Below are 22857 nucleotides of genomic sequence, written 5' to 3'. Positions count from 1 at the left end.
AGGGTGACGGCTGCTCAGGGCGCACAGGGCCAGCAGGGTCAGGCACACTGGGCCCTTAGGTGCAGGGTGACGGCTGCTCAGGGCGCACAGGGCCGGCTCGGTCAGGCACGCTGGGCCCTAGGTGCGCTGGGGGCCGTGTGAGCCCTCGGTCTAGGAATGTGGGCGCGCTTATCTCTGATGGCGATCAGCTGATCCTGCACTGACAGCATTTGAGTCTCTGTGTGACTTGGCGTTGGTCATGAACCGTTGCCCAGTTTCTGACCTCAAGGAATTTTTAAGCCAGCTTTACCTGGGGGGGGGGGCGGGGGGCTCTGCTGCTTCAATTATTTTTTTCAGACAGTTTGAACACATTGATTCAAGATTAGTAAGAGAGCCTTATAGGGGAGAGACAAGGTTTTTCCATCTGTTGTCCTAACGGGTGGAGAGGAAAATTTCTAAACGTATACTTAACTCAAGTTTAGTAGTTAAGTCCTAGGCAGGTTTGCCTGGTGGTTAGAGCATCAGCCTGCAGACTGAAGGGTCTCGGGTTCAACTCCGGTCAAGGGCACCTGCCTCAGCTGCAGGCTGGATCCCCAGCACCGCTGGGCGTGTGCGGGAGGCAACCAATCAATGTCTCATATCAATGTTTCTCTCTCTCTCTTCCATCCACACTCTCTGAAAAGCAATGGAAAAAATATCCTCCAGTGAGGATTAAAAAAAAAAAAAGTTTAGTAGTTAAATTGCATTTATTTGATCTTATCAGAAATATGTAGGACATCAAGCAAAAAGGAATTCCCCTCCTTAGATCAAAGCAGCTAATTTCTTAATAAATAAACTTTCATACAATAATAGGAAAAAGAAGTGTGTATTCAGCTCACTTTTTATTCTGTGTAAAATAAAAACAGCAAAGTGCACATATATTTTTTTCTTTAGAAGTTTAAGCAATTGTTCTACAAGAGGTTTAGATCTGCACACTCCATGACCTTCAGAGCCCCTGCCACCAAGGCCGCCTGTGTGCAGTGGGCGCTGCTACGGAGCGGCATTGGCTTTACGCGCATTCTTCCATTTGGACCTCAAAACAGCCCAATGGACTAGGTAGAGCATGTGCTTCAATTATTATTTTAAGTCTGAGGCATCTCATTTTACCAGGGAGTAATAAGCTCTTAGAAATACCAGAGGATAGAGGCTCAAATTGATTAAAATGTAGAAGCTTTAAAAAATATTTGGTTAATATTTTTAAAATATTAAAATATTTATAAATTATAAGCATAGCAAACAACTATACAACTTCAAAATATTATATTTAAAAACTCCCAAATAATTTTAATATGTTGTTTATAAAAAGTATAAATGTCTTACAGATTAAAGTTTTTTATTTGATCGCATATTGACAGGTCTAAGATTAGCTCTTGCATTCTTATGCCAAAGGCTCTGGCATGAAGACTCCGATGCCATTTTCATTCCATGATGGAAATGGTGTTGTGGGGAGTCCAGCTTCTCTGCCACTCTCCACTTATTCTAAACCTTGTCCATCGAGGAGACCTTCCTAAAATTTCACCCCAATAAATTTAATGGGAGGTAGGCACTGAGCAAACACACTCACAGAGGAGCTGTGGGGCACATTGCCCGCACCGTGGGCATGGCCTTGAGCCACCGCACCGTATATTTCTCTTGGGTTTCATGTGTAAAGGTGTTAAATGAGGATGGGTTCCTCTGAATGAATCGGGGTGTGACATTTAACGTGTGGGAATTAACATTACGGCACGAATATAACATCTACCAGATTTTATATCTATATTGTTTGGAATTGAAGCCTCTTTTTACATGATTATAGCATCTCATTTTTTAAAAAATTAAGATAAGTGTGAACCTTTTATTCAAATACATTTAGATTCACACTTTCCTGTTTGATTTCAACAGCCATGAAATTTCCACAGGATTTTTATTTAATGTGACAGAGATCTCTTTTATGGATGATGAATGAAGCTTCCAATGACAAAGGTCTTTCAGTTTATAATTTTCCTCTTTTTGACCAAGAAATTATTTTCATTTTTCTAAAGATTGTGTCTTTCCCATGTTTGTGATATGATTATTTCAGGGGTGATTCTGCTAGTCGAGTAGCATGTGGAAACTCCAGGCGTCACCTCGCCCAGGTAAACAGTGTGCCCGTGTCACTTCCTAGCTGTAGCCTCTGTGTGGCTCAGGGGAGACGGTGCCTGGGGGTGCCGTATCACACAGCCAGCCAGCAGCCTGAGCGGACCTTCCGTTAAGCTTGGCGCTTCCTAAAGGGTCAGTTATAAACCAAGGAGTTCGCCACGTTACATCTACTGCTACCTGAAGTTTAACTTTAACGTGCCCTTTACCAGTGGTTTTCCCATTGGTTGTTTTATTACGCATACAGAAAATGGACTGTTTGATCAGCTGTTTTTTCTGCTTAGCAATAGATTACTTCCACCATAATAAAGGAGTGTATTCAGATTGTGGGAATGTGTGGGTGTATCTGAATCAGAATACATTTTATTTGAAGGACATTTGAGCAGTGAAGGTGAAATGCCTTTATGATAATATTCAGTTCACCAAGGGTGGTAACTGGGTCTCCATAGTGTTGACATTTGTAGCTCTAAGATATGGAAACTCTGATTTCAGTGATCGTATAGAAAGGGTATTAATCAGTGTGCAGATAGCATTGCTAAATAAACCCTGGCATACTGTGATAGCTAGTCCTCACGGCCTTAAACATCTTCTGCCAACTGTACATTACTTACAGAATGTCCTTGCTATTTATGGCTGTATTGCTACCAATGCTTGGGAAAAATACTTTCAGAGTGGCCTGTATGGAAACTAGTAACTACGCATCAATCTGATCAGTTATCCTGAGACCTTCGCAGGCAGATGCTAGCACAGCAGTGCCCCTGTGTATGCAGAAGAGCCGCAGCTAGAGAGGGGGAAAAACCAAGGCTCTGTAAGGGTTTACACTGAGATGTTAAGAGAGGCAATAGTATTAAAAGGTGAGTTTAATTTCTTTAGTTCTGTTTTTGTTTTATGTTCTACAGCGAACATACATTACTCATGCAACAGTAATAGACATTACCTGCATGAAATTCAAATGATTGAAATCAAATACATCTGTCAATGCAAATTCTGCACATAGCAATGTCATGACTTTGAAATCTCCAGAGCACAATTGTGCATTGACTGTTAACCTGGGCATGACTTGGTTTTTGAACCCTTTGAGGGGGGACAGTGATGAAGGAAAATGTGGGGAGCTGGCCAGTGCAGAGGCAGTGGGCAGTCAGCTGTTTCTAGACTCTCACAGAGTTCCCACTGTCTCAGAACTGGGTTGGCCTTTCTCATGATGAAAATGTTCCAATTCTCCTTGTAAATTACGATACTAGTTTCTTACAATATTCTTCAACCAAAGATAAAATCCCTAAAGGAACAATCCCACAGTAGCTGTATTCATGAAAGTACCCATAGAACTGTAATACTCTTAGCTGAATGCTAGTGAACGTGTGGTGGGTGAGGAGCCGTCTATGAGCTGTTGGGCTTCACATGGTACACAGAGACCTGACCAAGAGTCAGCCTTCACTGGGGAGTCTTATTTCTGTTTAATCTAATAGTAAAACATTTGGTCAGCGTTTTATAGTATTTTTTATTTTATTTTCTAATAATTGACTTTTATTTTATTTTACAAACATGTTTGATCACAGCAGATATGAAAGGAATAAAATGAGTTATATTTTCAACATAAAAGCTAAAGGCAAAGAAACTATATTTTCAAAATGGGAGTCAAGACGTGTACTGACTTTTCACAGTAGGAAAGATTATGAAAAACAGGGGCTCCGGAACTTAGAACCCCCACGGGTCCCGGCACTCTTGCCAAGATGGAAAAATAATGCTTGTCTTTCTCCAATGATGCTTCCAGGGCCCAGAGGACACAAGGAATCAAAAGGCTGTCCCCCGAAGATGTGGAGTCCATGCGGGACATCCTGACACGCAACATGTACCAAGTTCGGCGGAGGGTGGGTATAAGCCGGCTGGCTCGTCCCTGTGGGAGCCAGTCCTTCGGGAACCAGCTCCTGCTCACGCCACGCTCTCTAAAGCAGCCTCTTTGCTGGACAATCCCTCCCTGCTTAGTCTGGAGAACAGAAGGTTAATTGTTATGTTTGTGCTGCAAAATGGGCACCTGTGGTATAAAAAGAAATGCAAATCCCCTTGCTGGCCCTAGGGGTCAGGCTGCCCTAGCCCTGCAACCTGCTGCTTCCCAGCACCAGCAGCCTCCCGGTCCCTCCAGAGGACAAGCGGGGAGCTCATCGCTGCCCCAGGCGCCGAGCGAGCGGAGCTTCCCGATCCGCTGGCTGTAGCAGAGCTCGGGAAACTGAGCCGGTTTCGGTTAGAAGGCAGAAACTACTATGCTGAAAGCCTTAACGAAAGGTGGAAAGAGGTACCTTTTTCCAAAAAACAATACCAGCACTATACCAGCACTTAGGAACTGGTCCAAAGTGCAGAGGAAGGACATTTCTTGAGTCAGTGGGTGAGTCATTCTGGAGCTTTGACTGTGTCCAATGTTATGTAAACTCAGGTCCTCTAATTAGGAGTTTAAGTTTGAGGATTCCATTGAACTTCCCAATTCTTGAGTATGATTGTAAGTGAATTGTTTATGAGGGCCTTGGTTTTTGTGACTATGTCATAAATCAGTCTTGATGGGCCCCAAAAATTATCTACTCAGAAGTCTTCATTTTCAAGTAGAAAAGGCTGAGGTTAGGGGAGTTGTTTATCTGACTTAAGGTCACTAAACAAACACATGAGCCCAGGTCTTCCAGCTGCCTGTCCGGAGCTCTCTCTGTGACTGTATTCACGGGATGCAGTGAAAGTGAATGTCCCCAGCTCCCTGTTTTGGAAAGGTCAGTGATCAAGGGGAATGTGTCATGGAAAGTCTCTGCACCTGCTGAAGGAATATAGGTCAGCGGCCACCCTAGCTCACGCGGAGTGAAGGCAACAGCTTTCAAATCATTCCAAGTGAAACTGTTTCGGGCAGATTATCGCCCTCGGCCTTAGCCAGAGTGAGGAACTCCCTGGCTTCAGGAATGTGGGCTGCCTTAGCGAGGGCCTGAGCCCGAGGTGCCTGCTACTCAGCCTTTCCCCATGTTGACGAAGGTTGAATTTAGGGAGGCGTCCAGACGTGGAGCTAGAGATCCTGGGTCTCTAGCCCCTTCTAAAACGAGCTCACTGCCCGTCCTCTCACTGTTTCTTTTATGCAGTTATCCAGGCAGCCACCTCTCCTCTTTACTGGTCGCCTATCCAGTCTGTCCTCGAGGTTTCTCCCTTCGAAGCTATGCGGTAGCCCCCTTCCCCCAAATAAGCAGATGGGTTATGGAAAGTCACATGGGGAGAACACAGATAATACACAGAGGGGAGTTCCAAGCCTCTGAGATGGCTTCTGCCTCCGCTTTGTGCAGCTTTCAGAGAGCAGAGCTCACTAGCTCTCCCCTCCTGTCTTTCCTGTCTCACTGGCTTCCTCAGAGGCCATGGCTCCAAACCTCACCACGTCCTCTTGCTCTCTCCAAGGAAATGCAGCTCTGCAGATGCCACCCAGGACAGCCATCTGACTGCTTTGGTTCTAGTGGGCAATCTACAGTTTTGAGGACTGTCACAAAAGGTGACCTCTGCAGTCCTCTAGTCTGGGTGTTAGGTCACTAGACCTCCCACGGTGGTTGGGACATTTCTCAGTCCACATCTTGGAAAAGGCCATCTTGGGAGTCAGGAGTCACGTCAGGGCAAGGCTGGAATGAGCGCAGGGTTTGACCGGAGGTCCTAATACATAGTTGATCTGAAACTGAGCTGGCCCTGTGGGGTCTCTTCTACCTGGGGGGGCTCCAGCAACTCCTGTTTGAAGCTGTACCGCTCAGCACATCTGGAACAAAGTCTTCACTGGTGGGGAAGCTGAAGAGCTCACCTCTGGAGGTTCTCAATGGGACGACCAGAGCAGGAGCGCTTCAGAACGCAGTGGGGTGGAGATGAGAAACACTCCAAACCTACACGAGGGGAGACCAGCCTTCGCCCAGATGCTGAGGATAAGTCCGAGCTGATGGGCACCCCTGGGGCTGCCTAGATGATAGGGTCACACTCAGAATTTCCATATACTTTCAAAGGAAAACAATTCATTTAACTTCCGTTCCCTTCATCAAGGATTTAATGCACATCTAGAATGCACTTCTTTAGCCCATAGAGCTCAAGTTTTAGTGGGAAATACAGGTTTTAAACAGTTCCCTCATTAAAAGGCAGAAAAGGAGGAAGGAAAGGAAAGAAACTTAAATATACATTATGTGCATAGGACCTACTATGCTCCCTTCAGACAGGCAAGCACATGAGTCATGCAGTATGAGGCAAAATAGAAAAAAAAAGTGTCTGAATTTTTGTTAAAGTACAACCTTCCCTCAAATCAAGGTGTAGGAAATCCCTACTAGCAACATATGTATATATACACACACACATATGTATACACATATGTATATGTGGTAAACACACACAAAGTTCAGCTATGCATGAATTTAACATTGATAAAAATTATAAAAGTTCGTCTCAGTATTCCAGATGCTCACGTCTTAGATATTTTTAGGATAGTGTCATATGTCACTCTTTAATGTTTCAGTGTATAAAATATATGTAGGTTGAGATCCATCATTAGTGATGGTGGGTAAAAGTCCATATTTCAAACTGTCTTCAAAATTCAGATTTTTGGACAAGTTCTTGTCAGATTGGTTAATTTGTCAAGCGTGCCTGTCAAAGGTCTCCCAGCAGCAGAAAGAGAAAGTTGGCTTTGCTAATTCACCTTTGTTTCCTGGATCCCCAACTTATGCCTTCTTTATGGAACTATTTTCAGACAGTTGCCATTTTGTGAGGATTAGTTAACTGTTATTGAGTTAATAGATGATAAAGGCCACAAATGTACTTACCTGGATGTGTATACACTAAAATGCAAACAGTGAATGAGCGATGTGTGCCCTCGGCCTGTCCACCGTAACTCCCCGCAGACCCCGGCACCCATCACTTACCTGCGCACATAACAGTATATGCGTATCTGTAACTCCCCCAGTAGACTATAAGCTTTTTGAAGATCATAATTCTAATGTGTCCATTGTTTAAAACCCCACGTCTGCCATGGTGTCTGGAGCATAGAGCATTTGCTCTCTTGCTGTTGAACTGAATGTCCTTACTAAAGCACCCGTTAACCTAGAGGGACGCGTCTGCAGCCTTGACCCACAGGAAACAGGACACTCCCTGGTGAACCTCGAGTGAAAAGAAGGGAGAGACGCTCCAGTTATGCACTTTGTAAGCATCTGAGGACTGATATTGGTCTGTCGTTCAAGACAGGTTTTCACTGGCCTTGGTCAGAACAAGGAAGAAACTTTTCATAAAGCTAAATTTTATTCAATTCAAAGGACTGTTCTTTACCCGAGATGATGTATTTGGGTGATTTTTTAAATGTACCTTTAGTGGGCAAAATTTAAAAATAGCAACCTTATAGAAATTCCCAAAGTAGTTCTGACAGTTTCCTGATTCATTATATTCAGTAACCACTAGCTTAGTATGAAAAACACAACCTAGGCTCTGGCCGGTGTGGCTCAACCTGTGCGTGGAAAGGTTGCCGGTTCAATGCCCCGTCAGGGCGTGTGCTCAAGGTGTGGGCTCAGTCCCCGAGGGGGCGTGCAGGAGGCAGCTAATCGATGTTCTGCTTTCACATCAATATTTCTCTCTCTCTCTCCTTCTCTCTTCTTCTCTTTCTAAAAGAAATCAATTTTTAAAAATCTTTAAAAGAAGCAAAGCCTAGGAAAGAAAGTGTGTATATGGGGCAGCCCAGGTCTGTGGGTGTCGGGGGACCTGCAGGGTGGACAGAGGGACGGGAGGCTGGCGAGCACTGCTCTGTGAGCCAGGAAGCACCAGCTCCAACCGCAGGTCTGTCCCAGTAGCGGTGGCCTCGGTCACAGGCCTTTCTTCTTGGGGCCACAGCCTGCTCCCCTGTAATTAAGGAAAATGCTCAGACGACTTCATGGTGTCTTCTTGCTCTAGTCGTCTTAATCCGTGATATTTTCCTGGCCTCCTGAGCTTGGTAGTTATACCCGAGATTCCTTTCGTGTTTGACGTCTCGTCTTTCCGCAGACACCATCCTACAACAAATACAACCTCAACCCCCAAACAATTGAGAAGCAGGCTAAAGAGATTCTGATCCGCCGCCAGAACACCCTCCGAGAGAGCCTGAGGAAAGGCCACAGCCTGCCGTGGGGACAGCCGGTAAGGAGGGGCCTGCGGACACAACGAGGGCTGGGCCCGTCCCTGGGCAGGGCCTCCGCAGGTGACGCCCCCTGATACTTAAACGAACGAGCAAAACCACTGCCCTGCTGACAGAGAAATACAAAAGCAATGGGTGTAGGACACCATCCTTAGATATCCCTTCTGGGGCCCAGGGCCTTAGGGGCTCAAGGGCCCTCTCCTTCGGGGTGCGTCAGGGACTGCAGCGCACTCACGGCACGGTGAGTCTAGACCGGGCGCCACGGTGCCAGGCCCTGCCCCGCCGGGCCTGCGGGAACCCCGGCCCTTGGCTCCAGGAGGCCTACGGCTCCCAGTGAGAAAGCCCCTTTAGCCGCGACCCTCGGACCTTCTTGCCCATCACCCGTGTGCATCCGAGCTGTTCTATCTGAGGCCACAGCAAGCCGGTCCTCCTGGGACTGGGGGACGGAGGTTGGGCCGGGGAGGCCCTCTGCCCACCCGGTCGCGGTGTGGCTGGGGGAGTAACTGGGAGGTTTCCAGGGCATATTTTACCATGACAAGGAGAGCGAATACACATGAAAGGCGAGGCAGCCTGTTGTTTCAAACAAAAGTAGCTGAAAACCAGGAATTCGAACAAGAAGCCGCGGTGCAGCCTGTGTCCTCCGCTTCGAGTGCGGGGTGAAGCTGAACCGCGGTAGCTAACTCTGCTTCCATTCCTGCTCGCTCCGCAGGCCGGCGCCAAAAACATCCGCTACCTCTCCTTCCCCGGCGGCGCCCCTCGAGCACCGAGAGGCACGCGGGCTGCCGGCCGCACAGGTGACCGCCCGGGCCGCGCGTCCTCTGCTCTGTCCAGGGCCGGTGGTACGTGTTTTGGGGGTGGGAGGCCAAAATGAAAAATCACGAATATTATACAGGCATTTCTACGACAGAGAGAGGGAGAGAGAGGGAGAGAGGGAGAGAACAACTTTTTTATTAATCTAATTCAAAAATTTATTGATGGGCACTGAAATTTGAATTTTTTATCATTTTACTTGTCATGAAATATTCTTCTTTTAATTTTTTTCAGCCATTTAAAAATGTAACAACCATTCTTAGTTCACAGGCCATACAAAAAGAAGAGGCAGCCCAAAGGTCCTAATTTGCTGAGTCCTGTCTAAAAGAATCAAAAAATGGGCACATTTTTGAAGTCCCAGAATTCACCCATGGTTTAAAATTTTCCAGAATTCTCCCAAGTTGGTTAAATTTTGCTAAAATAATTTCATCAAATTTACTGTTTAAATGTTTCCTTTTTAATATCTACACATACACATACACACACACATGCATGCATGATATCAATTTAAATTTTCCTAAAATTTCAAGACTTTAAATCACATTTAAAATTCAAATAAACTAAACACCTAAGACTTTAGAATTAAATCTTTGAAAAGTGAGTATATTATTCTTTAAAATTAAACTTTTTCTTTCTGACTTAAAAACTTGCTTGATATAGAAACAAAATCTACCAATATTGAAAAGCATAAAAAGAAAGTTAAAAGTACTTGATGAAACCCCCAAATGCAGATATAACCACTATAGAATGTTCTATTAGGAATCCTCCTATAATTCTCTCTATACCTCTTGATCCCTTCCCTACCCATACCTCCACACCTGATACAAAAAAAAAAAATCACAAACACACCAGCATCATATTATACATAAAACCATAATGTAGTCATTGTTTTGTAACTTTTATAAATTGCCTAGTTAACTCAACCATAGGTTGCAGACATATTTCTATGTGAATAGATATGAACCTTTTGATAATTGTTAATGACTTAATAAGAATCAATTATATAAAAGCACCATGGTTTATTTAGCTAAATCTTTATTGACAAACATTTACGGGATTTCCAATTTTGAATGAATATAAGCAATGATCTATAACAAATGCCTTGGATCACATGTGATTGATTTTTGCACAAATATGCATTTCCTTAGAATTTTTTCCTGGCAGTAAAATTTTTAGGTCAAGAATTATATACATTTAAATTTATGTACACCAACAGTCTGTGAGAATGGTCATTGCTGAACACTTCTACCATCACTGGCTATTGTCAGATTTTTGAGTAATCTATGATGTGATAGCATAAATTTTAATTTTCCTATTAGTCTTTTTATTTTAACATCTTCTCATAATTTTAGAGACATCTGTCTTTCTTTTGAGGAAGTTTCTGTTTTTCCTTGGCCCACTTTTATTTTATTTGGTTGCTCGTTTCCTTAAACTGAATTTGAAGAACATTCTATAACAAAGATATCGTCTATTGTCTCATATTTGTTGTTAATGATTTTTTCTCATTTCATATTTATCTTTTAGTTTTTAGACATACTTGCCATTCAGATTCTGATGAATCAAATCTGCTTGATCTTCCACAGAAAAATTAGAAAATAATTGTACCCAATATTTTTCATCTAGAACTTTAACAGTTTGACTTTCTCATATAAATTTCAAATCACCTGAGACTTACCTTGGTGCAGATTAAGACAGAGATTATTTTGAATGGCTATGTTCCTGTCCCGACACCATGTTTCTCGTGAAGATGAAATGCCATCTTTGTTGTTCTAAAGCTGTGCTCATCCCGAGAGGGTTTTGGACTCTCAGTTCCATCTCCTTGGTCTAGTCATCTCTTCTCAGATCACAGTCCTGTGACTGGTATTATTTTATGTTACTAAAGAGGTATCCCACAAACAAAAGCAAACACAAAAAGAGCACCGTTTACAGGGTGCACAATAGATTAATTTAAAAAACCTTCCTGCTCTGACTCACCCGGTGCTATTTATGCTGTTCGAGTGAACAGAAAACATGAAAGTCTCACAGTCATTTCCCATGAGACGAGCCCATTATCACAGGCCGAGGGAGCAGAGAACAGCTCCCCTGAGACTAACGCACAAATCTTAAGCAAAACACTGTACACAAAATGCGGCAGAACAGTGAAGGAGGACCGTGCCTCGGGAAGGGGACTCCTTCCAGACGTGTGCTATTTAGCGTTTGGCAATGCGTTTATATTATTCAGCAGGTTATCAGGTCGAAAGATCCTACCCTTTCAGTGGATGCCCTAGAAGGCATCTCACTCACATTTTCAGTAAAAATCATAAAAAGTGTTGCTCTGACATGAAGCCAACCAGTTCACAGAAAGCTCTCAGAACAGTGCCTGGAGCCGAGCAAATGGCAGCAAATATTACCTATTATTATTATTATTATTATTATTATTATTATTACTGTTACTATTGAGGGAGATCAGAGGCGACATGGCAGATGGAGGTGCTTGGGAAAGGAAGACAACACATAGGGAACATCAGCTCTACCTGAATCGATCTAGAAATGAAGTCTTTGTCCCAATGATTTTTTTCTTTCAAATGTGCTCAACTGGTCCTAAATTTCATTAAGTGAGTGAAAAGAGTGGTAAATCTAGAAATCTGAGAAGGAAAAGCAGTGAAGTGGGACTTACCCTTAATAAGTTTTAAAGAATTACAGTAACCGTCCCGGGGAGACTGCGATCGCCCTCAGCGTGAATCTGGGCACAATCACGTAAACCCGTGAAGTCTTTCTGCCCCAGAACAAGGTTAGGAAATGGCCCGAGGGGCCCTGGGGAGAACGCAGGGCCGGTCCACCGCGGGAACCCGGGGGACCAGGCTGCCGCCCGCAAAGCACTTGCCTTCCTCACTCGCCTTTGCCTTCCAGGGGCAGAAGCCCTCATGCTAGATGCCTGGGAGCTCCTGCTGGTTGAGGGGTCTCCACACTCTCTTCCAAGGCTCCTTTGGCCTTGGGGTTCACCTGGTGCCCCGAGCTCAGAGGTCCTGCCTGGACGCCCCCGGTGCCCTGAGCCTGCTGAGAACCCGGGTGGGTCGGGGGACGGAGGCAGCGGGGCGGGCGAGTGCCCTTGGCGCCCCGGGCCTGTGCGCTTCAAATGGTGAATGTGAAAAACACGCTGAAATGTTACGTGCAGTTTACTGCAACTGAAACAAAACAGACCCGTGCGGAGGGCGTGGGGAGGGCAGGCTGGAGTCTGGGCCCGGACCAGGCCGTCCGCCTTGACCCCGGGTGCCGGCTCTGCGGCCCCGAGGGAGCCCTGTCCCTGCTTGCGCTCACTCTGCCCCGGGCGCGTGTCCAGAGCTGCGGCCTCGCCGGTGGCAGCTGGACCAGGTTCGGGTTTTGCTGCCGAGGGCTCTGCTGTCGCCCTGGACCCTGCTGCCTGGGGCCGCCGGGAGGGTGGCTGTGCCAGCGGGACAGAGCGGGCCCCCTCCTCTGCTTTCCAGGGCGCGCCCTCCCACTCAGGGCAGATCTGCCGGTTTAAGTTGCAAGTCGCCTGCCCGAGCCTTCTTCTGGTGACCAGGCCCCGCCTCTTAATGACCAGGAGTGGCCAGGAAGGGGGACTAGCGTCTGGGGGAAGCCCGGCCGGAGGAGCAGTGGGGACCGGGCACGGGGAGGGCGGCTCTGGGGGGCCTCGGCCCTGCTGTCTCAGGTGGTGCTCAGGGGGTGTTCCCAGGGCCCAAGCATGGGGGCTCTGCTCCAGGCCTGACCTCAGGGCAGGTGCTCAGGGGGTGTTCCCAGGGCCCAAGCATGGGGGCTCTGCTCCAGGCCCGACCTCAGGGCAGCTGCTCAGGGGGTGTTCCCAGGGCCCAAGCATGGGGGCTCTGCTCCAGGCCTGACCTCAGGGCAGGTGCTCAGGGGGTGTTCCCAGGGCCCAAGCATGGGGGCTCTGCTCCAGGCCCGACCTCAGGGCAGCTGCTCAGGGGGTGTTCCCAGGGCCCAAGCATGGGGGCTCTGCTCCAGGCCTGACCTCAGGGCAGGTGCTCAGGGGGTGTTCCCAGGGCCCGAGCATGGGGGCTCTGCTCCAGGCCCGACCTCAGGGCAGCTGCTCAGGGGGTGTTCCCAGGGCCTGGGCATGGGGGGCTCTGCTCCAGGCCCGACCTCAGGGCAGGTGCTCAGGGGGTGTTCCCAGGGCCCAAGCATGGGGGGCTCTGCTCCAGGCCTGACCTCAGGGCAGGTGCTCAGGGGGTGTTCCCAGGGCCTGGGCATGGGGGGCTCTGCTCCAGGCCCGACCTCAGGGCAGGTGCTCAGGGAGTGTTCCCAGGGCCTGGGCATGGGGGCTCTGCTCCAGGCCCGACCTCAGGGCACAACCTCAGGGAAGTCATGACAACATGGGCAAGTAATATACTATGTTTTCTTCATCCAAAGCATTGATTCCAGCCTCTGCCCCCTCAGCTTCCAGCCACCTTCTCAGGATAAGTTGGTGGCACTTTGGAAAAAGCATTCTTGAGAAAGACATTTTATGGCTTTGTGATGTCTCGTATCCTAGGCACATCTTGCCAAGTGTAACCAGTGTGCACGTTAGCTCTAGCCCTGGGGGTTTGGGTTTCTGTTTTGCTTTTTTAGGAGGCAGAAGAAAGTGGGAGAAAGAACTGGCTTTCAGATTTAAATTAAAGGCCTTAAAAATACCTAAATTCTCAGGAGAATATTTAAAGAGAAAATAAATTTATGAGGTTAAAACATTGAGGAAATAAGAATCAAAGAGCTTGTGAAAAATACTCCTCCGGGGATGTGTGCAGAGGGGAGGAAAGGCAACGTCCTGGGGGTGGCGTAGCTATTCGGACGGTCACCCAAGAGGGGCCGACACAGATGCCCAGTGGCCCTCCTGCTCTCTGGGCGCAGCCGTCCTGACCTGCGCGACGCGTGTGCAGCAGCCGGCGGAGGGTGTGAGCAGCTGGACGGGCTCTGCCCAGGCTCCAGTCCTGTCTTCAGCGTGATGCTGAAAGTCACTCCTTGAAACCTGCCCCTATGAAAGGAGCATCGTGCCTGTCCTCATCACAGAGGGTCACAAGGGTTAAATGACTCAACAGATGTAGAGCGATTAGCACAGTGACGGGCACTGACTACGTTCCAGCGAGTGGCCTTTCTCCGGTGTCGTCGCCACGGTGCCCCGGCCCCAGTCTGTTCATCCTGTCTCTTCTGAAATGAGAGCATCGAGACGTGATGATTTTGCCACACGCGGCTCTCTGCTGTGCCCACCCCCCACCCCTGTACCTCCAAAAGTGGCTAGTTCAAGGGTAAAAGGAGAGAAACTTCAGATGTAATGCTTTCTGGTAACCACTGGTTAAAAAACAAACTTAGATAAAAACAGCCATTTTCGCCTCACAGGACCAGTAACCGTCAGTGTAGCTTTGGTCTTTGACAGCACAAAGCATCTTTGTGCCTTAAGGCCAGTTGTTCTGATTCTGTGAAGAGCACCCCCTGCTTACCTGGAAGCCACCAGCTTGATACGCGTTTCTGTGCATTTCCATTTATTTGGTACCCTGCACAGCAGCTTCTATAGTTGGTCCTTGAACAACACAGGTTTGAACTGCGTGGTCCACTTATATGTGGATTTTTAAAATAACCACGTACAGTACTGTAAATGTATTTTCTTCTCCTTATGACTTTTAATGACATTTTACCTTCTCTAGCTTACTCTACTGTGAAACTACAGTTCTGGAAATACATCTAACGTGCACAATATGTGGTAATAGGCTGTTTATGTTAGCAGGAAGCCTTCCAGTCAGCAGTAGGCTATCAGTAAAGTTTTGGGGGAGTCAAAAGTTAGATGCAGACATTTGACTGTGCAAGGAGTTGGTAGCCCTAATCCCATGTTGTTCAAGGGCCAACTGTATTCCACTCTCCCGCTGGGGCAGCAAACTTGAAAAGAGAAAATCACGCTGATAAGAGTGTTGCGTGTTAGAGCTGGAGCCTCAGAAAGGACTGTTTCCTTGGAGCCCTGGCCATCTGGATATTGTCTTCTCTCTGATCTCAGGCCTTGCTCTCACCTCTCTCGTCATCATCTCCTAGGCGAGGACGGCAGTGACTCAGAGCTGTCCTTCCTCATGTTCAGCGCACACCCGCCAACGAGGTCGCTTCAAGACGGACAACTGGCTCAACAAACAGCCGCAACGCAGAGTTCCAACAGAGGAGGGAAGCCACCCAGCTCTGGGTATCAGACAAGGACAAGCCAGGAGGAGCCTGCCGGCGGAGGCCGGAGGGTGATATTAAGGCCCAAGCCGCTGTTTCACGCAGTACAGGAGGATGAGTCGGGGGAGGAGAGCGGGGAAGGGGCCTCCGCAGTCGGGCCCAGGCCCAGAAGGGAGCGCCACGGGTCCCACGGCCGTTTGCTCCAAAGAAAGTAGTTTTACTGTGCACAGGATTGTTTATGTGCTTCTCAAGAGCCCGTCTCCCTATTGTTATGAAAGAAAGGTTTTAGAGCTGAAGGAACCTATCGCGCTTACTTCTTTTGAAGCTATTGGGCATGAGTCTGTAAGAGGCGGGGGATACCCTGGAGGACTGGGGGCACTAACTTGTGGGCGGTGCCATATTCTTAGCTGTGTACTTTGTAGATAATTCCCTGTGAGGGACAGACATTTATCACCCCAGAAATTATTCACTAAGAATTTCTAAGAGTGTGTAATCCATTTATTTTATTGAGATACAACGTGATTGGTAATTCACCTTGACAATATGCATGTGCAACTTATAATCAAGGTAGACCTAAGGGGAGCCCTAGAAATATCCTGACCCAACCCCATGAGGTCACAAATGAGGACATCTTGCCCAATGTCCCCTGGTGGGTTCTGAGCTTCACAAGCTAATTGACCTCCCTCCCAAGAGAATGCATTTGATTTTGATTTTGATTTTGGTATGCACCATTCAATAAATATGGAGAGAGGTAAAATTTGTCATAATGGCTATATTTAATCAGTAGCAACAATAGACAGATGTGATACAGACTAAAGAACTAACCTGTAAACAATGAACGTGTCTATATTATAATTGGAATATTTAGTTTCCAAACAAAATAGCCATAATCGGGCTTTAAGTAGCAATGGCATACACAACAGGTATTTATTGGACGTGCATTTGTAGCTTGTGATATTTTGCCCTAAGGATCGAAACTATTTTCCAATTTAATTTTCCATCTTCTTAGTCCCCAAACTTGACCCTGAACCTCACGCTCCGGCTCACCGACTTTGCTAGGTGACTTCACCTTCCTCCCTCTTTCTCTCTCTTCCTCCTCTCTCTTCTGGACACCTATGGACTTCACACTTATTACTATTCATTGTGTCAATTGCTGCTCTATTAATGAATTAACCATGATGCCCGTTCTTGTTGCTATTTTTGACATCTCTGATCATCCCCAACTGGTTTAACCCTACACATCTTTAAAGGTCACAGTCCGACTCACCCAGCTCCCTAGGCCTGCCTCGATCCCCTCGGAGCCCCCCACACCACTTTGACGTGTTACGAAACTTACCTGGAAACTATACTTACACACACATATGTGTGTCTATTTCTATGTCCATGGTCTAACAGACGGAGAGGAGAGTTTATTCACTTTTAATTTTATCCATTTATCGGTTGTGTCTTTTATCTCCTGGCTTTCCCTTTTTTCTATTTGCTTTAGCTTCTGTTGTTATTATAGCGCCTTGTACATGGTAGATGATAAATGAAGTGATGATGACATTTTGGAGCTGGAAAACATGTTAAAGATGTCAGGCATTCCTATTTTCTACGTGACAAAATGAAGTCTCGAGAAACAACCTGGTGCCAGTTCAGGGTCTGCTTTCTCTTGAAGGATGTGGGCTTGTCCTCTGGTATTACCCATGGGTGCCATTGATAAAAAATATATGACTTTCCACGAATTTATAATTTGTGAGTGGCATGCACTCAGGTTCCTGTTGCAGTGGTAGGAATGGCAAAGGAGCCACTTGTCTTTCTTCTTCTCAATCTAAAATATAAGACTGCTTCCAAGTTGTCTAAATATTTGGATTCTAATAAAATTGTATACTGCCACATAATAGCAGTCGGCCCAAAAGGACAGAAGAAGGGACAGAAGCACTCATAAAACCCAGGGATCTCTGGGCTTTGCTTTTCTTTTAATCAACCCAGCAGTCAAAGCCACGGAGAAAAACTATGGCCTTGGGGAGGGAGTCAGTGAGTCGTTATCTGTAAACTATAGGGACAGAGAGCGGTCATCAGAAAGCACCTTTCCCAATCCATATGCAAAGCTGATTCTTTAAAAAAAAAATGTTTTTATTGATTTCAGAGAGAGGAAGGGAGAGGGACAGAGAGATAGAAACAACAATATGAGAAAGTTGTTGATCTGATGCCTCCTTCAAGCCACTCAGCCACTGAGCCACCCGGCCAGGCGCTAAGCTGGGTCTTGAGAGGCGGAGAGCGCTGCCATCCCGCACTGGGCCTCCTGCATAACACCAGCAATCCAAACTGTGGCGGCCCCTTCCCAGAGCAGCCGGCACAGTCTAAGGAGGAGTGGGCGTCGTCTAACTCTCCTGGTTTCTGAGAGGCTGGATCCGCCTGGGGAGGGGGCGGTGGTAGGATTAGTGAGCAGGCTGGAACTGTCTCCTTCAGCTGGTAGAAGCCGTGATGGAGCTGTTTCCCCAAGGACTCTGTTCCTCTAGACACTGCCTGGTCAGGGCTGCCCGAGTCTGAGGAGCAGTCCTGGGCCTGCCTGAGAAGGCGGGCAGGTGGAGGGCACAGGCGGTCCTGGTAGGCGTGGGGAGCTCGGGTGGAAATGCCCTCGTTCTTTATCGCCAAGACTGTTTCACAGTGCAGCCTGACCTGCATTCCCTTCATGACTCTGGGGATTACTTGAGGGTGTAATAGGTGCCTGCGGGGTGTTCTAGGGGGATCGGTTTCACATGAGGTTTCGTGTGACAGGTTTTGCGAGCAGGCGCTTTGCCATTCAGCGGAGCCAGTTTCCTCCGGCTTGCTGAGGAGGCCCCGGTTCTTCTCCCTTCCCGGCTTTAGGGGGGCTGCAGCCCCATAAGGGTGTTCTCCTGGCCTGGCTGCTGGTCCGCTGCAGGGCACCTGCTCTGCCAGTGGCAGAATGTGCCCTTTGATCTTTAACCTCAAAAAACCGGACACGCAGCATACAGAATCTTATTTTTCCTCTGTAAGTTTTTTGTTTTGCTCTTTTGTTTTCTCAGCCTATTTACTTGCTTAGGCTGAATGGCTATGTCTCCCTGAATTCTGAAGCTGGGTAAAGCAGCATTTCAGTGTGTTCGTCCTGCACAGAGCTTTCCCCCTTAAGGGTTTCCGCACGTACCTGGTGTTGGGGATGTGGTAAGTGTTCTGTTCGTCTTCCTGGGCCTGGAGCTAGCGCCAGGGGCACCTCTCTTGTCTCGAATCAATCTGCTGAAAGAGAAGCCTTGGCCACTGGCTGCAGAAGGGGACCTGCTATGACAGAGTGGAGATGAGGTTCTGGACACTTTACTACGCTTCCTCCATGCTTTGCTCTCGCTCATGAAGGCCATATACTTCTGTGTCTCTCTTCTTGGAAATGTTGAAGGGTCGTGGGAAGCAGGGCTAGAGTTACCTCCTGAATTCAGTGATAGAATTACCATTGCTGTGGAACAGGTGACTTCCATGGCCGGTGTGTGCAGAACTCAGCCCTCAGCCACGGGGAAGCCCCAGAGGACCTCCTTGCCTGGGTGTGCCCGCCACTCTGATCACTTAGATTTTAAAGTCAGTGTGATTAGTTCAGAGCTCAGACTCTGAAGTCAGACTACTTGTAGCTGTAGGATCTTGGGCAACTTAATTATCTTCCTTAAGCTGAAATTTACTGATTAATAGTCTAAGGTATTAATTTTATCTACATCATAAAATGATAACAAGGATTAAATAAGATAACGTGAAATTCTTAGCTTTGTGCTTGTTTTATGGTAAGAGCTGGGTTACTAACAGCTATAATCATTTAGGCTAAAAATATGTATTCATGAGAAAAGACATACATGGGGTGGGTGACGTGAAGAGGCATAGATAACAGAGCTCTGAGGCTTTTCTGAGAGGCCACCTGATTTTCATAATAAAGGATGCTTGGGGGCATGGTGAGAGGATGTGACAGAAACAGAGAGCATTGAAACATGGTCACAGCTCCACCTGGCCCTGTCTCCACCCAGCACCCATTAGCTGATAGCAAAACCAGAGATAAGGTCTGCATATGGACTCGTGATTTTCAATCACAGCTTGTTTATTTTTGCATAATTCCCCCCAAAATCATTGCATTTCCTACTTTGGGGACAGTTACGTTGGTGTCCAATTCTAATCATAGTACATTTTCAAAGAGACAACGAGCTTGGGAGCTCTGCGTCTGCCACCACGGCCAGCCTAGTGAAGCAGGGAACTTACAGTGTGGTCTACCTTCTCAGCTTTGAAGCTTTTCTATAAGAAACCTTCCCTCAAAAGAAGTGATTCCTTTAACTTGTGAACATAAACTAGAGAGAGAGAAGTGCTCAAGAATTTTCAGCATGGAAAAAAATAGTTTCTAGATATGTTCCATAACATTCTAATGTTAGGAAAAGTAATTTTTCAAAAAGGAAAGTCAATAAGTATGTGTTGGTGTTGTCTAAGGTTTTTACAAGTATATTTTACCCACAAATGACAGAGGTGGTTTACTGTAGACTTTAATTTTTTCCTGACTAAGCTCTGTCAAGCATCTTATTTCTAACTCCTCCTGAGAAAACCCAGGAGGGCAGACAAAAAGCGTCCTTTCAGGACATCAGTCACTGTTCATTGTTAATTGAGCCATAAGCCAAGGGGAATAAAAGAGATGCCTGCCTCAGTGCTAGCCTCTCCTTTCATTAGTAGGTGATATGTTGTTTCATCTGTGCACAATATTTGATTAATAAATTATTTTTGTCTCTGAGGCTCTAATGAGCTTCCAAGCCAGGGGTGCTCAAGTCAGTATGAAAGGTTAGAATAAAAATTTCCATTGCCTGGCCTTCAGGTTAGGGTTTGTTCAGCAGAGTAAGCGGAACCATGCTGTAAACTGAACCAAGATGACCACTGCTGTTTCCAGGCAGTGACACAGGTCTCAGATGGAACTGGGTGGTCCTGCCATCGAGGTGTATACTCTGTGTTCCGGGAGATCAGTCTTGACTAGAGCAGTAGTAACAGCCAGCATTTAGAGAGTGCTTACTCTATGCCAGGCGTTATTCAAAACGCTTTCCCTACGTAATGCAGCACCACCATCCTAAATGAAAAGAGGCCGGTTTAGAGATTAAGCAGCAGGCCCAAGGTCACCCCGCCACCAAGGAAGACCTTGGAAGTGAGGTTTGTCTGGTCATAACCACCAGCCTAACCTTTCTCCCTGAGACCTGGGAATGCAGTGACTCAAGCCCACACAGCTCTCTTTCTCGCTTGCAAAAGGACCAGTGGGAGAAACAGAGAAACTCCCTCCTACCAGGAAAGAACTTGGCTTAGAATGGACAGGTCAACGCAGTTCATGATGATGAGAGTTTGAAAATCTGTTTTTACAGACTTCATGGATGACCTAAAAATTAGGTGATGACTGGGATTGATCATTTGTGTCATTAATACTATTTTTGAAGACAAATAAAATGCACTGTGTCTGATTTTATTTATTTATTTAATTAAATTTCCTGGGTGGCACTGATTAATAAATTATGTAGTTTCAAGGTCCCGCTTTTAGTGCGCCGGCTGTGCGGGTGACAGGCTTTCAGGGAACTCAGCTCTGGCCGGCAGCGGCCTCCCGCCCGCAGGCCCGCGGTCCTGGGCCTCCCGCAGCGCCGCGGTGGGAACACGGACACCCGCGGACGGGGCGGGGGGGGGGGGGGGGGGCGTGGCGCGAGGAGCCCCCGGACAGTGCGGGACATCCCGGGTCAGCGCGGCCGTCCGTTGGAAGCGCGCCTCGTGCCTGCCTTTTGCTAAGAGCTTTGCCTGCCCAGGTGCTTGGAGACAGTCAGCGCCCGGAGCAGTTAGGGCAGATGGCGAACCACCGGGGCAGCCCCCAGGGCGCACCGCTGCCAGCTCCCACGGAGGGCACCGAGCGGCCTGCGCTCACTCAGGCGCCCCACCCCGGCCCTCACCGCGCCCCCAGCTGCTGCCGAGCGCCCAGCGCCCCGGGGCGCCGCCCTGCCGGCCGCCCCATCCGCTCGCCCAGTCGGGTGGCAGCCGGGGTCCCGCCCGGGCACCGCCTCTGCGGCCTCCCTTCTGTGTCACTGGACACTGCAGTGCCCGCTGAGACAGTGCCCGCTGAGACAGAGACCACTGAGGCAGTGCCCACTCAGTGCCCGCTGAGACAGTGCCCGCTGAGACAGTGCCCGCTGAGACAGAGACCACTGAGGCAGTGCCCGCTGAGACAGTGCCCACTCAGGCAGTGCCCGCTGAGACAGAGACCACTGAGACAGTGCCCGCTGAGACAGAGACCACTGAGGCAGTGCCCGCTGAGACAGAGACCACTGAGGCAGTGCCCGCTGAGACAGTGCCCACTCAGGCAGTGCCCGCTGAGACAGAGACCACTGAGGCAGTGCCCGCTGAGACAGAGACCACTCAGGCAGTGCCCACTCAGTGCCCGCTGAGACAGTGCCCACTCAGGCAGTGCCCGCTGAGACAGTGCCCACTCAGGCAGTGCCCGCTGAGACAGAGACCACTGAGACAGTACCCGCTGAGACAGAGACCACTGAGGCAGTGCCCGCTGAGACAGAGACCACTGAGGCAGTGCCCGCTGAGACAGTGCCCACTCAGGCAGTGCCCGCTGAGACAGTGCCCACTCAGGCAGTGCCCGCCGAGACAGAGACCACTGAGGCAGTGCCCGCTGAGACAGTGCCTGCTGAGACAGTGCCCACTGAGACAGAGACCGCTGAGACAGTGCCCACTGAGACAGAGACCATTGAGGCAGTGCCCGCTGAGACAGTGCCCGCTGAGACAGTGCCCGCTGAGACAGAGACCACTGAGGCAGTGCCCACTCAGGCAGTGCCCGCTGAGACAGTGCCCACTCAGGCAGTGCCCGCCGAGACAGAGACCACTGAGGCAGTGCCCGCTGAGACAGTGCCCGCTGAGACAGTGCCCGCTGAGACAGAGACCACTGAGGCAGTGCCCGCTGAGACAGTGCCTGCTGAGACAGTGCCCACTGAGACAGAGACCACTGAGGCAGTGCCCGCTGAGACAGTGCCCGCTGAGACAGTGCCCACTCAGGCAGTGCCCGCTGAGACAGAGACCACTGAGGCAGTGCCCGCTGAGACAGAGACCACTCAGGCAGTGCCCGCTGAGACAGTGCCCGCCGAGACAGTGCCCACTCAGGCAGTGCCCGCCGAGACAGTGCCCGCCGAGACAGTGCCCACTCAGACAGTGCCCTCTGAGACAGAGACCACTGAGGCAGTGCCCGCTGAGACAGTGCCCACTCAGGCAGCGCCCACTCGGGCAGCGCCCACTGAGGCGGGAGCGTGGGCAGGTCACTGACGCGGGTCCGCGTCTCGGGTTAAGTCTGAGGACATGAGAAGCTTCACTCCAGCCCATTTTCATTAATGTTTCGGCGTCTTTACGGGTTGGGGAGGCGCTGGGAGGGAGACGCCTCGGGGGAGCCTGCCCGCCCCCTGCCGCCCCGGGAGCCGGGCACGTGCCCTGCCCCGAGTCCAGCCGCGATCCCGGGTCCCAGGGGGACGCTGGGCCGCTGGGCCCGCCCCGGGCCGGCCGAGTTTTCAGAAAGTCGGTGTTTCCATCGCTGCTGGTTCATCTCCGAACTAATGGGACCGAACCAGTCGGTTAGAGACTCAAAATCCCGGGGC

General features: G+C 48.6%; 1 protein-coding gene across 1 annotated transcript in view; it reads left to right on the top strand.

The window, feature by feature from the left end:
• Positions 1-22531, top strand: part of SLC9A4 (solute carrier family 9 member A4) — a 59357-nt gene extending 36826 nt beyond the window's left edge. The window contains exons 9-13 of the mRNA XM_087823798.1: positions 3905-4001; positions 8140-8271; positions 8979-9063; positions 15110-15381; positions 21668-22531. Of these exons, the coding sequence (XP_087679924.1) occupies positions 3905-4001; positions 8140-8271; positions 8979-9063; positions 15110-15381; positions 21668-22531 (1450 nt within the window). The remainder of the gene's footprint in view (positions 1-3904; positions 4002-8139; positions 8272-8978; positions 9064-15109; positions 15382-21667) is intronic.
• Positions 22532-22857: the final 326 nt, after the last annotated feature.

Source organism: Miniopterus natalensis, chromosome 13, assembly GCF_054644295.1.
Source record: "Miniopterus natalensis isolate mMinNat1 chromosome 13, mMinNat1.hap1, whole genome shotgun sequence".
Taxonomy (NCBI): domain Eukaryota; kingdom Metazoa; phylum Chordata; class Mammalia; order Chiroptera; family Miniopteridae; genus Miniopterus; species Miniopterus natalensis.
This window is presented reverse-complemented; position numbering and strand designations above follow the sequence as displayed.